This window comes from Tinamus guttatus, unplaced genomic scaffold (assembly GCF_059628265.1).
Source record: "Tinamus guttatus ecotype Peru unplaced genomic scaffold, ASM5962826v1 Tinamus_guttatus_pri_ptg000326l, whole genome shotgun sequence".
NCBI lineage: Eukaryota > Metazoa > Chordata > Aves > Tinamiformes > Tinamidae > Tinamus > Tinamus guttatus.
The window spans coordinates 49,828-67,311 of record NW_028288860.1 but is presented as its reverse complement, the minus strand read 5'-3'; the positions used below and the strand labels follow the sequence as shown (position 1 = coordinate 67,311).

The following is a 17,484-nucleotide window of genomic DNA, read 5'->3' as shown; positions in this document are numbered from 1 at the left end:
GAAGGGGCTCATCTGGCCTCCTGCGCCGGGGGCTCCCGAGGAGGGAGGCCGCAAGGAGAGCGGCCACGCGGCGCCGCACACACGCGCAGGCCACCAGAGCCGCTCCAGACTCCACCGTTCTCACCAGCCCGCGGCAGAAGAAGGCGGTTCCGCCGCCGCCGCCGCTGCCCGTCCGCCCCTTCCGGCGTGTCTGCGCCGCGCAGCCGCCGGGCCGCAGCCCCGCGCGCTGCCATGGCGCCCAGGCGGCCCCGGAGTCGGGGCCTGCCCGCAGCGCGGGCGCTGCTGCCGCTGATCTGCGCGGTGCTCCGCGCCGCCGCTCACAGCGACGCCAGCACCGGCCGGGTGGGTCCGGCCGCCGCGCCCTGGCGCGGGGTGGGGAGGCCGGGGCGGCGGACGGTGGCGGGCCGGGGGGCTGCGCGGGGCCGGGGGGCTGCGCGGGGCCGGGCGGCCGGGCCGGGCCGGGCCGGGCCGGGCCGAGCCGAGCCGAGCCGAGCGGTACGGCATTCTCCCCGCTGCCGCCAGCTCGGGCGGCGGCGGCTGCTCGGCCCGTCCGTGCCGCTGTGCTGGGCCCATCTCCATGCAGGACCTGAGTAGCTCTGGTGCCTTCAGACTGAGTAAAAAGTCCTGAACGGGCGAGCCTCGTGTTTTGTCCTGTCTGTGGAGCACAGGACGGAGCTTCGTGGTGGCAGTGGGGTCTGGTGGCCCTGCTGCTGTGGGGACAGACAAGGCTCGGGGTGACAGGATACAGAGGAGGTCTCGGACAAGTGAGGGGTTCCATTTGCACCCAAGACAGGACTTGTCAGTTGCTTTGTATATTTGCTCTGTACAAAGGCATGTGTCTGCTGCAGTTATTTGGTGGGCATTGCAGCCCTTTGTAATTGGTGCCTGTCCAGATAGGTGTTGTGAACTTGGGTCCCTATCCCGTCCCTGCTACCACATGCTATTGGTAAATGAACAAGCCAAGAGTTTAGCTGCCTAGTGCCCTCTTATTTTGCTTGGGAAGAAGTGTTCTTGTCTGTGGACTTTACAACTGACTGTGCAGCTTCTTGTGCTCTGCTTTGTTTTTCAGGGTTGGTTGAAAACTTACGGCTATTTGCTTCCATCTGACAGCCAAATGCCTGCCTTGCAGTCGAGCAAAGCCATGCAGTCTGCAGTGGCCACTATGCAGCAGTTTTACGGGATCCCAGTAACAGGAGTTTTGGATCCAACGACTGTTGAGTAAGATTAATATAGGATGTTTTTGTATTTTCCCATGTAGATACCTTCTAAAATGACCTGAGTTCTTATTGCTGGTGGCAGAAACACTCAGGAATGTTTAGTGTCACTAACTCAGCCAGTCGCAAAAGTCTTAAAGAGTGTGAAAGGGTGTCCCTAAACAGAACACATTGGAAAAATCCAGGTTCATCTTTTTGTCAGGAGTACTGTTTGTAGATGTTAGGAGAAGCTCTTGTTAAAGGCAGTTCTTTGTATGTAGACTCCCCTTTCCAGTACACATGTGAAGCATGAATCAAGGGCTGTGTTTCTTACCATCTCTGCCTGCTCTTGGATGAAATCCTGGCTCCAGAAATGACTTCTCAGGAAGTCTCTCTTAAGGAATTGGGGTTGTGGCCTGCATACATGCTCTTTGCGAAGACCTAGAGTAGTAAGTGAACACCCTTTCTGCTGGTTAGTTGTAGAGATCCCTGGATGAGGTTAGCCAAAGCTACTATGGGTGTCAAATCCTTGCCATTTTTGGGGCCCTAGAAGCCATGTGTTGTTTAATGGCTGCATGTAACTTGTTGCTTGTAATGGGAGCAGCCCTGGATACCGCCCTTGGTTCCTGGGAGACTGCTGCCTTCTGTCTGCTTGTTCAGCATGTGCTGGGCAGTGCAGTGTTGAGGTGGTGTTCGTTGCTGTTACCTGATCTGCTTCTTGTTTCATTGTTGGACATGTTGTGCCAGCTGAAGCTGTCTCCTGATGCTCTGGAGCAGCGAGGAAAAACCCAAGCCAGAAGTGTATTTTGGGGGATTATCCTGGACTGGGGACACCTCTCCAATGAATGTAATATCCTCTCACTCGGCTCCCATAAGAAGCTGCTTGCCCTCCATTGAGGGATACGGAGGATGATACCTTTGCTTTTCAAAGGTGTGTGAAATGCTTCTAAAAGCTGGCATTGTCCAACTGAGACCTGTTCTGCCTTGATACCACAGCTTTGGAGCACTCTTTTGCTTAAGCACAGAGGCAGTGACAATAAGCCCCTGGCCTGTGTGAGAGGCCATGCTGCTTTGGGGACCTGCTTCAGTCGTGACCCCCAATACTGAAGCTCCTATCTGTTAAACAGGCAGTGCTGTCATAGCTTTGCATATCGTAGAATGGTGGATGTGCGCAGGGACCTTTGGAGATCATCTGGGCCAGCGCTTTTCTGGTTTTTTTTAAGCCCACAGGGCTAGGAAGTAAGTTTTGGGAAGGTTATCCCGATAAAAAGTGTTTAGGTAAAACAGTCTCAGCTTGACATTAGCACCAGGGATTGACAAACTGGATGTTTCCTTGCTGTATGCAGCTAATAAAGTTGGTTTTAGACAATGTGTGGTTGCATTGTGGAGCTCGCACTGACAGAATGTTTGGGTTCAAATGGGCAGAAGTGTAATGGGAGTTGAAGCAGGAATTGGGCAGAGATGTGTAGAGCATATTCCTTAGCAGCTATGAAAATCCTGAACCCCGGGGAACCTTAGGCTCAGTGTCAGTACTACAGCTTGCTTCTAGAATGGCCCTGTGCCCAGCCAGGCATACTTACATGGCCATGGAGCTTTGGCAGGAGCAGGGAATGTAATAACCCCTTAGGGAATTCGCAGTTGTTCCGTGTCCGTGCAGTTGAAATCTGTTTAGATATCTTGGAGCTAATCACTGGATGGGAATTGATTTTGTGCAAACAAGGCCCCTGTGAGGCAATATAGTACAACTGTTGGAAAAGTGCATGTAGTGTTTGTCCATATTTCAAATGTTGATATTGGCTTGGCAAATTGTTACTAGTGTTGATAGCACTGTCTTTTAAAATTCTGGCAATTTGTGTATGCATCCATGTTTGTATTGAACCATTTTCTTCTTACCTTTTTCCCACGTATAGAATAATATTAAAGATATTTACAGTTGGACTCAATGATCTTGAAGGTCTTTTCCAACCATAATGATTCTATGATGTGATAAAATATCTTTCACTAACATGGTGTGATTAGGAGGACAGAATTGTCTCATGCTTCCGTTGTCTACCTCAGAGTAGCTCCATCTAATCAATGTAATCAAATGTACCTGTTCTTCTGCAGGTGATGTCCCCAGAAATAGCAAAAAAAGTTTTACAGAATGCACTACTTTACATGTCTGCCAGTTTATTTCCCCTTCCTGAGTCTTAGTTCTATCTATTTTGAGCTATTTTCTCAGAAGAGTCTGATTTCTTCCACAGTTCCTTGAAGATCTACTTGCCAGAATTAAGTTGAAGTGTAGTGTTGTGGTTGGTTCAGTGGTTCCAAAGAGAAGGTAGAAAAGTGTCTGGAGTCTGAAGCTGAAAAGGTAGTGGAAAGCGATTCAAACTTCCACTGGTGGCTGGTTTCTGGTATCATTTTTCAGAGGTCGATACCTGAATTAGTGCTATTCAGTGTCCTCATTAACAGCATTGATGAGAGGATGGATTTAACCTTCAGCAAGTTCATAGATGATGCCAGATTGTTGGAGAAGTACTTTGTAAGTGCGTGGCAGGATGGCTATACAGAGAGTTCTTGTACAGGCTGGAAAAATGGGCTAATGGGGACCTCGTGAAGTTCGGTAAGGACAAATGCAAAGCCCTGAGAGAGAATAATCCCCATGCAGGAGGATTGGTGAGGGAGATCTAAAATAAGTATTGCAGAAGTTTTGGGCATCCTGATGGACAAGAAGATTAGTGTAAGTCAGCAGTATGCCCTTATGGAAAAGACAACCACATTTTTTCTGTAATTTGGGCAACTGAAGTGTAAAAGTAGTGTTTTAGAGAATACAAGACCATAATTGAAAAAGTAAATTAATATGATTGTAGAATCTTGTGGGGAGGTTTCTGCACTAAAATCTTTTCTTACAGAAAACTCCGGTGATCCATTTCAAATTGAGACATCCATTGGAAAGGTAGCGGAACAAGGAGGCAAAATCAAGAGCGGGGAAAAGGTAGCTGTGTGGAAAATATTGTCCACTGGTATTTTTATTGAACGGAATTGCTGAAGACATAATTCAAATTGCAGTTAGTGTAAGCTGGTCATGAAAACTCAGTACCATATGACCGGAATTTTTAAATTCAGGAAACACTCAGAAACTCAGGAAATATCCCGGAGACTATAGACTACATTAAAGTTAACATTTCTGTTAAGCAAAATTCTAAAAACAATGCTAAAGAACACAATTTGAATGAATACTACGTATCAGGGTTGAGTCAGTTTTGTAAAAGCTAGTCAGATACGTCGGTTTTCTTGGAAGGTGCCAGCCGGTGGATAGGCAAGAAAGATCTGGTAGCTATAAGCTGTTTAGATTGTCAAAACAGCAATGGCAGAATCCAAGTGCAGACATTAGGCAGATAAAATATTGGTTTGGGTAATAAGAAACAGAAGGTAGAATTGAAAGGGTCAGTGAAAGAGGTCATTAGTGCAATCCCCAAGGGTGTTTTTGATTGCATTTGTGCTGCTCAGTGTAAATAATCTGGAAAGGGGAAGAATAAGGACATGGCAGAGTTTTCTGAGGATTCCAAGTTCCTGAGGTCAGCAATAAATACTTCCAGGAAATCCTTGTACTCGGTACTTCACGTACAGATCTAGGGACTCTTGTCAGGTAAAATATGATCTGTATATGAACTCTCATTATTTCTGATCTTTAAGTAATGAAATCCTGGGAATGACTGACCACAAGATGCTTTAGAGAGACTAGCTGATCCGTCTGCATCTTAGATAACTGTATGCAATTTCTGAAAGACCCAGGCGTACACGGTCTCTTTTACATGCACTTTTGCTTCACTTCCTTGCAGAGATCGGGGGAGAAGGCATAGGAGAGAAACCTCTGATGCTACAGATGTAGAACTTTCTCCATAGTCCAGTTTGTTTCACCTCGCTGAAGCAAGTGTGGCTTGTTCTTGTTCTATTGCCTGCATTGTGCAATACCATTTCAGCCTCCTCTGGGCCAGGCTTGTATTAAAGCATGTAAAACATGTTCCTGTCTCCTGGTAAGGTATGCCTGGCTTGAGCACTCATGTGAGCTGCCGCTGAGGCTGTGGCCGGTAGGTCCTGGGAGCACACTATGAGACCATCAACAGCGGTTAGCTAGTCAGGGCCCTCCAGGCTCTCAGGAAAGTTTTAAGATGGTCCTGGAGAGTGCATCAAATACTTCATATGCTCCCTCGTGCTCTTTTAAGACCTCAGACTGTGTGATGTGCATACGCTGTTTTCAGGCTGTGGTTTTTTTCAGGGTATGGATAGCTTTTCTGGCTGTTTTTTCAGGCTTTGGATGGGGCCTGCATGAACATGCACAGACTTCCTGGCAATGGCAATGTCTTTGTCTTTTCTGCTGGCTCAGCTTTTTTAGACATGTGCATTGTATTCCTGAAGTCTGTGCAGGGAATGTCATCTCTCCCTAGTTTCAGTGCCTGAGACGAGGGAGAAGTCTGAACAACTTTGCCTCAGTCTGAACAACATTGGCCCTCAATAAGTATCTAGCCCTCACGGTGAACTGAGGGAGTAGAGAGAGGCCAAGATACCCTTCTTGTCCTGACTCAACTGTTATTCTTTTCCCTGCTCATCCCTCACCCTGCCCAAATTAAAAGCTCTATCTATAACCTTTCTCTCTTCCTTTTTTTTTTTTTTTTTTTTTTTTTTAATCTTTATATCTAGTTTATCATCTGGCTTCAGACTCCCACCAGGAAACACTAGAACCAAATCCTTAAAAGATTCTACATGATAAAATATTTCTTTGATATTCTCAGATTGCTGTGCTGTTGTTGCCAGGAACTGGGGGCACCTTACTGCTTTCCCCAAGAGAAATGATGTTGTTTTGAGAATATCCTGTGTTTTCAGCTACCTGACCTTCATGCTTAGCCACTGTTTGAGGTGTAAAGAGTGAGAAGCTTTTGCGGAAGGCAGAGGCCTTTTGTGAGAAAGAGATAGGCCCAGTGACTAGGTGGAACCACTCAAAAGTGATGGCCCCTGCAAAAGGAAGCAGAAATATTAACAGGGCATGAACATATAGAGCTCACCAAATGTGCAAAGCTATCACAGAGAGCTTCTGTAGCTAAAGATCAGGGAAGATCAGATGCAAGGAGGAAGGACTGGGTAAACACAACACGGTGCCCAGAAACCCATTGTACCCAAAAGCACCGTACCCAAAAACTTTTATTAAAAGTGGAAATATTTACAAAGATATGCCAGGGAAGGAGCACTGAAATAAAAGTAAGGACAATGTCTGCTTGTCTTGTTGGGTGTTGGGGAAGTGTCTTGGAAAGTAGACAATTCAGCAGAAATGGGGAACATGGCATAGCAAAGTGGTGGAGGAGATCAGTGGGATCCAGTCCCATGGCAACTTGGAGGTCTTTCTTCCTAGAGGTGAGAGATAGCACTCATCACTGCACCTTTTTTTCTATAAGGCTTTTGTGTATGAGGATATTCAAAGACATTTCTTTTGAATCTGGGAATATGATCCTGTTTTCTTGGAGCCAAGCAAAAGTATTATTTTCTAGGACCATGCTTGCAAATAGCTGCCACATGGGCAGAATAAGGGCTACTTTTTCTAGTATCTGTGTGTTGGGGAAAAAAAAAAAGAGAGAGATTTTTTGTGTGCTGAAATGTCTGGAATGCCAGCAGAAGGCGTATTTCCAGTCCTGTGCAAAGAGAATAAACCTCATCAAGGAAGGACTAAGTCCTTCTTGATTTCTGTATTGGTTGTCTCCAGGACATTTTGCAGTCATGCCCTTAGTTGTTTTGAATTTCTTTTCCAAAGTCTTAGTGAGCATTCTTTTTAATTTTCCAGGTGGATGAAGAAGCCTCGATGCGGAGTCCCAGATCATCCCCACTTAGGCCGTAACCGGAGGAATAAACGATATGCACTAACTGGACAAAAATGGAGGCAGAAGCATATAACCTACAGGTATATTCCCCTCCTTACACCCCTATTTTTATTTAGAAAAAGATATTCACTATTTTTTTTTTGTAATGAAATGTGAAAAATTAAATTTTTTCTTGAATGTTTTCAAGAACTGAAATATAGTACAGTGGGAAATTTTTCAGAGCACTGAAATATCTGAGAAGCATATTCTCAGTTAGAAAGCAACTCTACGCTGGAAAAGAGGTTGCGAGGGATGTGAATTCTGTATCATCTAATCACTCTCAGAAATCAGTCCAGATATTTTAATAACCGATAGATCTCTTTTGATCCAGATTTTGGTGTGATTTAATACTTGCATCTTCTAGGCCTATTCATTTGTAGTCTAGAATCCTACCTGATAGCTTTATAATCTTTTTTTCTTTTTCTTCTGCAGCCATCAAGTTTAATCATTGATATTTTCCCCGCCACTGTGTGCACACATTGTTTTTAGACAACAGCTAGGTTCCCTCTCAGACTTCTCTTTTGTTAAGTGAAACAGGCCTGGCACTTTCAGCTTCTTATTTAACGGATTCTTGATTCTCCTGTTTACCTTAACAGTACTTCTATGCATCTGCTCCAATATGAAGGAATCCTTGAACAGAGTAACCAAAATTATGCATGGCAGTACAGATGGGGTCGTCATGGTCTTTGTGCATAGCTATTAGTACTTCCCTGTCCCTGCAGGAAAAGACTTGGCCGTGTGGATGCAGCATGATATCAGTGCTGTGCACAAGTCCTGAGGTAGCTGAGGCAACTTTCTTAGCAGCTTGGCTTTATGGAAATCTTCCTGCTTCTTTGAAGCATTCGTGTTGCATATACCAGAGTGTGTTTCGTAACTGAATTGCAGTTGTACCTCCTTAGTTGCTTTGCAAGTTCGCCTTTCACTACCAGGAAGCCAGGTTGCCCTTGCTGACTTCCTGTAATGGTCTGACAGCAGTTGTTTCTGCAGAGACAGGTCCAGTTACCCAGTGGAGCCTATGCTGCACTATTGTCCTAGACAGCCATGGTACTCACCAGAGAAGAGGTATTATGCTTACTTCTGGGGACTAATTCAAAGCTTCTGCCAGTAATTGTTCTTTTAACTCTAACTATAAAGGGCCATCTAAGATGTGACATACAAGGAGTCAAACCTTACTTCAGGCCTTTTCTAGATTTTAGGAAAACACAGTGTATAATTAAAAAATAACTTACTGTGCATGCAGAACCTCAGTAAGCTGGTAAAATGGCTTTACTTCTGCCGTTTCCAAACTAAGAGTTGCTTAACTTCCTATTTTCAATGTTTGCAGTGCTGCAAGTGGTAGTATCTCAGTTTTGCCTTAAATGTATTACATGGTCTTTTATTTGTCACTTATTGTATTAAGTTCAGGCAACTACTATAAAGACTGAAAGTAGTTTCCATGACATAAATATTTTGTATTACCTAAGTTTAGTAGGTTTTGAGCATATTACATGCACACAGAATCCTCATGAACACTTTAGCTTAAAAAAGTAAAGGGGAATTTCAGTTAAACTTCAGTTAAACTATTTTGTTAATGAACTCATCTACTGCCACACAGTGGCACAAAACTGCCAGGTCCGTCACTCATCATGAGCCCTTAGGATGAATTTGCTCACATAAGTAAGGTTATACAATTTACTGATATGTTTGTTTCTCATAAAGAATTTCAGTTTGGGTTTTTTTTTTTCATACTCTCTGATTTTCATTTTAGCATGATATTTTCAGACAAAATATGAAATTAGCATTTTCAAATTATTTTACTCTCTGCACCATAATTTGGAAGGTAATCAGACTTTTACAAAATGATGCAAGATCAGCCAGAATATTGGTAAGATTTTTGTTACTTTTAGTGGATCAGGGCTATTGTTTTGTGAGTACCATAGTTTGCAAAAACAAAAATTTGCATGCCCAAAGGATTTTTTTTTTTTTTAAGAAGATCCTCTAGAAATGGAAACTCTGTACAAACAGTTATGTGTTGGAATTGTAATAAGTCTTGAGTGGAATTATGTACCTTTAAACAATACTTCTTTCTTATTTTTGCAGTGTACACAACTATACCCCCAAGGTTGGAGAGACGGATACAAGGAGAGCTATTCGTCAGGCATTTGATGTTTGGCAGAGAGTAACACCACTCACCTTTGAAGAGGTCCCTTACCATGAAATTAAAAATGACAGGAAGGAGGCAGATATTATGATATTTTTTGCTTCTGGTTTCCATGGAGACAGTTCTCCGTTTGATGGAGAGGGTGGATTCCTAGCTCACGCTTACTTTCCTGGACCAGGAATAGGAGGAGATACTCACTTTGATTCAGATGAGCCATGGACCCTGGGAAATTCTAATCACGATGGTAAGAGTGCAGGTTTTTCAAAAGAAGAGTAAGTTGAATGTAGACACGCTGATAGGCTTTAAAATGGGAAGAGTTTGGTTAGTGGAGCCCTCTCCTCCTACCAGTGGTTCAAATGTTTTATGAAATACATATTCTATCTTATAATGCACAAATCATATTATTAGTAAGTTTGTGACCCTGCATGCCTCTCTAAACATTTGTGAATATTCAGGAGCAAACAGAAATGTGTGTTTACTGGTTGTTTCAATCTTCAGAGGTTTGGTCCACTGTTGCTGCAGAAAATGTGGTTCTAGAGGGAAAAAGATAAAGAAAGAAGAGTGTGTTGAAAAGTCATCTTCAGGTCTCATGAAATTCCTCAGGGGCACTGGAGTTAGGTGTAACTAGCAGTAGGAAGTTGAAAAGCTAAATATTTCTGAGTATTAGTAGTGGTTTCTCAGAAGACAGTAGAGTTTCCAGGTAATTTTAATCCATATTTATTTTTCCAGAACCTAAGCTTGGTCATAGTTCTTCACATCAAGAAACAAGGAGGAGCTGGGGGACTTGTTATGGAAGATTGGGGATTCAGAGAACTGTTTTTCTAATATTAAACCTGAAACAGGCTGTGTCTTGATGGATTTATCTTGCTATCTAATGGAAATTAGATGTTTTCCTGCTTTATTTTCCATTTCTTTTCTTGAGGATAATGATGACTTGTAGTTGGTAATAATTGAAGTTGGTAATAAGAAAAATTTTCAAGGGACTGATGAAAATATAATGTCAGCTTTTGATAGCAGAAGAGTATTGGGAAGAACATGGGTTCAAAAATATTTTCAAATATTGTATATGGACTAGAAATTTATTTTGAATATGAATATGATTTGATTTTAAATATGCTATATTTTGATAAAAACCTAGTAATATTGGTGTGGCCATGACATCTAATGACACAGTACACATGTAGCATCTTTTATTAGATCAACTACTGTGATTTGAAAAAGAGAAGAGCTTTCAAACACACAAGCCACCTTCACACTTGAAATAAAAGTGGCTGTTTCAAATCAGACACAAATTGAGATAGATATGTGCTTGAAAGACTGAGGGGCTATCAGCTAGATCATCTTGGAAAGAAAATGCAGCTGGTAAGTGTGAAGTAGAGAGAACCTTAATTTGGAGGAAAGCAGAAATAAGATACTTGCCAGAGAGACAGAGATTGTTTTCTGGCAGGTTTAAATTGTTAGCATAGACGTCAGCAGGGAAGGAGGTTACAGTCTGTGGGATGTGGATGGGGGATAGTGTGGAAACTGTGGGAGATGATGCTGGGCAAAATAGCACTACCTCCGTGTTGTCTACTGTCTTAAAAGGCTATGAATTTTTATTCCTATGTATGTGGTCAGGGTGGCGGTTTTTGGGTTTCCCTTGATGATCAGGGTTGAGAATGAGAGACTGAGTGATTGCCTTGTGAGAACTGTTCTCCTGGCCCTTGGATGTTTGTGTGCTTCATTTGTGCAAGTTCGTTCTGGTCTTAGTGGTTGTTTGGTTTCACCCAAAATGAGGGTGGCTGGTGTGCTGGATACGACACCCCAGGAAAGCATTGCAGGGGACCAGGGAATGCTGATGCCTGGGATAGAAGTTCCTTATGGGAAGGAGGATGGGAAGGTTTAGACAAATTTTGTGTGATATTTCACTCAAAAAATTACTTCTATTGTTTATCAAGAATCAGAATGTGATTATCATTCTAACGATTTATCAAGGTTGGGGGGTAGTTTGAAGAACATGAGGGATGGCTCTGGATGTTTTTTCTCTACCCAGTTAGGTCATTCTTATACAGGGTGTCAATTATTTGAGACGGGTTTTTTTTTTAGATTTTGGGCTAGGGTAGTGTTTGCCAGAAGTGTATAAGATGAGTGGAGGGTCTTTTCTTGTATGAAAGCCTTTCCTTACACAGGATCCTTGTGGCTCTTTCAAAAATGTCAGCTCTGGTTGGCTGGATGAGGATCATGAGTGGTGTCCTCAGATTACAAGCAATTGGTATTTGTAGGGCTGCAATTAACGGGTATTAATGGCACAGAAAATTTGAACAAACTGCCTCAAAGTTCATTTTGCCTTGCTGCAAGGGAATTGCAAAGGTGATTGCTGCTCAACAGAGCAGGGTGCTGACACACTGTAGACCCTCAAAACATTTGGCTGATGAATGCAGGGATCTGTTCAGTGCATGTAGTTTTGTTACAAATCATTATGATTTTAAGATTTGCTTTTTTAGTTTACTGTTGTTTTATTGTGTTGTAGCACCTGAAGGATTCAGCAAAATCATGTTGGGTGCAACTGTTGCCCCACAGAAGAGCGATACTGGACTCTTTGGTATTGGTGCATTATGTTTTAATCAAGGAAAAGGGAACTGTTTCTGATGGATTGAGAGTTCATGTGAAAAAAATGAAGAATGAATTGAGCAAGTCTTTCCATGCAAGCACCTCTCCCTGAATTGTACACAAAGAATTTAGTATACCCTGTTTGTGAAAGCTGCTATCTGAGAAGAGCACCTTGTGCAATCCGCTGAGGTTAATTAGCAGTTTCAGAACAGCAGCTGGTGAAGTAGTTCACTGGCATTTATATACTCATTAGCATTCTGTATGATCATGGTTATAATGATTTTTGCCTATTTTTGACAGCTAGACCAAATGAGTATGACCATTACCGTGTCCCTTAAAATTTACAGTAAATCGCCGTGGATATGATGCTGTTCTTGTCTGTCCCTGTGCATGGCAGGGATGCATGCACTGATCTGTCTGTTATCTTTTGTTGCAAGAATGATCCAGCATAGGCTTTCAAAGTAACAGTGTATTTTCTCCACACGGGATGTTATTGCCTTGTCCCCTTATGCACACAGTTCCATTAGTCGAGTAATAGTGTATTTCGATTAATGACTGTCCATCTATCATCTTAATTCTATCAGAGCTTAACTAGTGCCTTCCCTGACATTCCCATAAGCAAGCCAGGGAAGATTATTTTGGGATATGCAAAACTATTTAGGAAATTGGACTCGTGGAACAGTCCATACTTCATAATTAAACTGACAGGCTCTGTAATGCAGAATTTTTAGGGGTCTTGCACAGGTGGCCAATGGCATCCTGGCTTGTATCAGGAACAGTGTAGTCAGCAGGACCAGGAAAGTGATTGTCCCCCTGTACTTGGTGCTGGTGAGGCCACACCTTGAACATTGTGTTAAGTTTTGGGCCCCTCACTACAAGAAAGACATTGAAGTGCTGCAGCATTTCCAGAGAAGGGCTACAAAGCTAGTGAAGGGGCACAGACCTTATGAGGAGCGGCTGAGGGAGCTGGGTTGTTCAGTCTGGAAAAGAGAAGACTCAGGGGAGACTTTCTCACTCTCTACAAGTACCCAAAAGGAGGCTGTAGTGAGGTGGGGGGTCGATCTCTCCTCCAAAATAACTACCCATAGGACAAGAGGAAATGACCTCAAGTTGTGCCAGGGGAAGTTCAGGTTAGACATTAGGAAGAATTTCTACACAGACAAAGTGGTGAAGCATTGGAATAGGCTGCCCCGGGAAGTGGTGGAGTCACCATCCCTGACAGTGTTCAAGAAACATGTAGATGAGGCACTTAGGGACAGGGAAAGTTCTGGTTAGACACTAGGAAGAATACATGGAAAGAGTAGTCAAGCATTGGAACAGGCTGTCCTGGCTAGTGTTGGAGTCACCATCCTTAGCAGTGTTCAAGAAATCTATAGATGAGATGCGTAGGAACGTGGTTTAGTAGTCATGGTGTTGAACCGTTTACGGTTGGACTCGATGATCTTGAAGGTCTTTTCCAGCTATAATGATTCTATGATTCTATGGTTTAGCAGGATGGTGTTGAAGGACTTACGGTTGGACTCAATGATCCTAATGGTCTTTTGCAACCATAATGATTCTATGGTGCTATGATTCTTAACGTAGTGCTGTCCAGTATTTTCTTTTTTATTACCTGGGATCATGGAATATAGAATTCCATGAATTGTGAGAGAGGAAGTAGAATGCATGGAGCTCAACCTGGAGGTGGAGGATGAGTGAGTTGAGAGCTTGTGGGTAAGGGTTAAACGGCAGGTTAATGTGGGAGACACTGTGGTGGGTGTCTGCTACAGGCCACCTGACCAGGATGAGGAAGTTGATGAGGCCTTCTGTAGTCAGCTGGATGTTCCCTCACGGTCACAGAGCCTGGTTCTCATGGGGAACTTCAACTACCCTGACATCAACTGGAAGGACAACACAGCCAGGCACAAACAGTCCTGGAGGTTCCTGCAGTGGGTTGATGATAACTTTGACACAGGTTGTGGAGAAGCCAACGAGGAGAGGTAGGCTACTGGACCTCGTGCTAACAAATAAAGAGGGACTTGTAGGAGATGTGAAGGTGGGGGATAGCCTCGGCTGCAGTGACCATGAGTTGGTGCAGTTCAGGATCCAACAAGGAGGAGGCAGGGCTGTAAGTAGCCTTGCAATGATGGACTTCAGGAGGGCCAACTTTAGCCTCTTCAGAGACCTCCTTGGAAGAATGCCATGGGCTAGAGCTCTAGAAGGAAGGGGGCCCAAGAGAGCTGGTTAGTTTCCAAGCGGCGCTTCCTGAACGCCCAGCAACAGTGCATCCCTGTGTGTAAGAAGTCAGGCAGAGGGGGCAGGAGACCTGCGTGGATGAGCAAGGAGCTTGTGGCAATGCTCAAGCAGAAGGCCGTATACAAAATGTGCAAAAAAGGACAGGCCCCCTGGGAGAAATACAGGAACGTTGTCAGAGATGCGACAAGGAAAGCTAAGGCGCGTTTGGAGCGCAGTCTGGCAAGGGATGTTAAAAATAACAAGAAAAACTTCTTCAAATATATTAACAGCAAAAGGAGGATCAGGGAAAACATGGGCCCGCTGGTGAACGGGGTGGGTACCCTGGTTACGAATAACACAGAAAAAGCAGAGTTGCTCAATGCCTTCTTTGCTTCGATGTTTACCAAGGCCCTAGGGACAAGAGAAGAAGCCGGGGGAGAGGAAGACTTGCCCTGGGTAGAGGAAGATTGGGTCAGAGAGCACCTAAGGAAACTCGATACCCACAAATCCATGGGCCCTGATGGGGTGCACCCCAGAGTGCTGCGGGAGCTGACAGATGTCACAGCTAAGCTGCTCTCCATCATCTTTGAAAGATCCTGGAGAATGGGGGAGGTACCGGAGTACTGGAAGAAAGCCAGTGTCACGCCAGTCTTCAAAAAAGGCAAGAACGAGGACCCAGGCAACTACAGGCCAGTCAGCCTCACCTTCGTCCCCGGAAAAATGATGGAACGGCTCATGCTGGCCGTTGTCTCCAGGCACATGGAGGACAAGAAGGTGCTCAAGAGTAGCCAGCATGGATTCACCAAGGGGAAATCTTGCTTGACTAACCTCATAGCCTTCTATGATGAAATGACCGTCTGGATAGATGAGGGGAGAGCGGTGGATGTCGTCTATCTCGACTTCACCAAGGCTTTTGGCAGCGTCCCTCACAACATCCTCCTGGGCAAGCTCCGGAAGTGTGGGATAGATGAGTGGACAGTGAGGTGGATTAGGAACTGGCTGGATGGCAGAGCTCAGAGGGTGGTGATCAGCGGTGCAGTGTCCCCCAGGGCTCAGTCCTTGGTCCAGTCCTGTTCAATTTATTCATCAATGACCTGGATGAAGGCACGGAGTGCTCCCTCAGCAAGTTTGCTGATGATACCAAACTGGGAGGAGTAGCTGATACCCCAGAGGGCTGCACTGCCATCCAGAGGGACCTGGACAGACTGGACAAGTGGGCAGTGAAAAACCTCATGCAATTCAACAAGGTCAAGTGCAAGGTCCTGCACTTAGGGACCTTCTGGGCTCCACAGTACAGGAGGGATGTGGAGCTGCTGGAAAGAGGCCAGCGCGGGGCTACAAGGATGATCAGGGGCCTGGAGAATCTGCCCTATGAGGAGAGGCTGAGGGAGCTGGGCCTGTTCAGCCTGCAGAAGAGAAGGCTGAGAGGGGATCTGATCAGTGTCTATAAGTACCTCAAGGGAAGGAGTGCAGAGGATGGTGCTGGCCTCTCTTCAGTGGTGGCCACTGATAGAACTAGAGGAAACGGCCAGAAACTAAAGCATCAAAAATTCCCCAGGAACTTAAGGAAAAATTTCTTCACATTGAGGGTGACAGAGCACTGGAACAGGCTGCTGGGAGAGGTTGTGGAGTCTCTTTCTGTGGAGATCTTCCAAACCCACTTGGACGCAGTCCTGTGCCACGTGCTCTAGGTGACCCTGCGTGTGCAGGGGGTTGGACTAGATGACCTCTAGAGGTCCCTTCCAACCTTGAGCATTCTATGATTTTATGATTCTCAGGAATTCATTTATTAAGTTTTCCGAGAAGAAAGTCAGTGGATAAGCTACAACAGAGAGAACATTCAGAAATTCAGAAAGATCCAAGCAAATGAAAGAACTGATGTGGCAAACAGGATGCAATTGAAAGAGCAGAAGTATGCTTTTACAACTAGGGATAAATCAGCTACCCAAGCACACAGTGAGGATCAACTGGTTAGGTCACAGTTGAGGGGACTTCTATTTTTGATAGAAAGTGACAATCAGTAAAAGTGGGAGCTGCCACTACTAATGATGGAAACAGCTGTTGCTATGATGGTCTTAAGTGTCATTTCTGCTGCCAGGCCTGGCACCTGCCGCTGCTGCCAGCAGCAGTAACGCCTCAGCACTGCAGGATGTTCTTGTCACCATCACTGCAGACAGTGGTGCCTCTATCTTGCTGTGCTGGTGCCAATGGCACCCACCTGTACCATCACTACCTGGGGTGTAGCAAGCACCTCTACTGCTGCTATGTTGATAGCCAGAATTGACACTGCTGGGGCTCTCCCACCTGCTGCTCTGTGTTTTTATCTGCAATCTAGATTTTCATTTGAAGCTGATGCCTACAAATTACTATCCTGGTCAGGAAATAATCTGAAATAGGGGTAGAGGGCTTAAAGTGGAGCAGGATCAATTCAGGGGAGGCATTTATAGAGCCTTTTTAGTGGTAAAGCTAGGTAAGTACTGAGGTGTACATATTCTGCCAGGGGTCACTAGAAGTGTTTCCTTTTGGCATGCCCAGAGTTGTGCTCTCCCCTTCAGCTGCTTGGTGTGGGGAATGTAAGTGGGAAACAACTCTGTCAACCTGGCAAGTTTTTCCTGTTAGATACCATGCAGTAACTCAGTTTCACTGCAAAGGCGCAGTACGTAAGGATGCAGCCTTCAGTATTCTTTCTGACAGCTACTCTCCCACCCTGTACAGCATCACACATATAGCACTATGTCTTTGTAACTGTGTGATTGCTTTTGTCCTAGGTTCAGCAATACTGGATGTGAGACCTCTCTAAGTTTTGTCAGGAAATGGCTGTGCTTTGGTAACAGTGAACAAATTTGTTTTTGTTGCACCAAGCATGTTAGGGTAGATCCCTGTGTCTTCCTCCAGAGGCTTCTTTGGAAAGCTTCCCATCCAGGTCTTCCAAAATAGAGCCATCGAAGAAGAACACCTGTGCTTACAAGACCTTGTCAGAGCTAATAGAGGAGATGAGACTTCCTGGGTCACTTTCTAGGTTGATTTGGCATGGAAGCTTCTGCAAAAATTCTGGAGAAGGGTCTGATACAATGTTCAGGAACACTTCTGTTAGCCACGCAGGAGAGGAACTGGACAGATTTTTTTCCTGTGATTACACCACTTGGCCTAATACTGTTTCAGTGGATGGTTATCTAAACAACAGAGCCGTGCTGAAGCACAAGCGGGCACTCCTGAAGCTACCATCTGGACATTACATATGTTCAGCAATCTGTCGAGGATGAGGTTTCACAGGACAGCCAAAACCTCTCTGAGCTGGTGAATATGAACATTCAGCATGCACTTCAAGGAGAAAATGTTAGAAATTAAAATTAGAGTAGCTGATTTTGGAGGAAAGTATTACTGATAGCCAGTGAGTATCATGAGTTATGAAAAAAAATGTACCTAAGGCATAGCTTTGAGCTGGCTTTTAGTGTGCTAG

At 44.6% G+C, this 17,484-nt stretch overlaps 1 protein-coding gene across 1 annotated transcript in view; it reads left to right on the top strand.

Moving 5' to 3' along the window:
- Window positions 1–215: 215 nt before the first annotated feature.
- MMP24 (matrix metallopeptidase 24) overlaps window positions 216–17,484 on the top strand; it is a 47,269-nt gene continuing 30,000 nt past the window's right edge. The window contains exons 1-4 of the mRNA XM_088529170.1: window positions 216–342; window positions 1,070–1,218; window positions 7,006–7,122; window positions 9,161–9,465. Of these exons, the coding sequence (XP_088385296.1) occupies window positions 232–342; window positions 1,070–1,218; window positions 7,006–7,122; window positions 9,161–9,465 (682 nt within the window). The 5' untranslated portion in view covers window positions 216–231. The remainder of the gene's footprint in view (window positions 343–1,069; window positions 1,219–7,005; window positions 7,123–9,160; window positions 9,466–17,484) is intronic.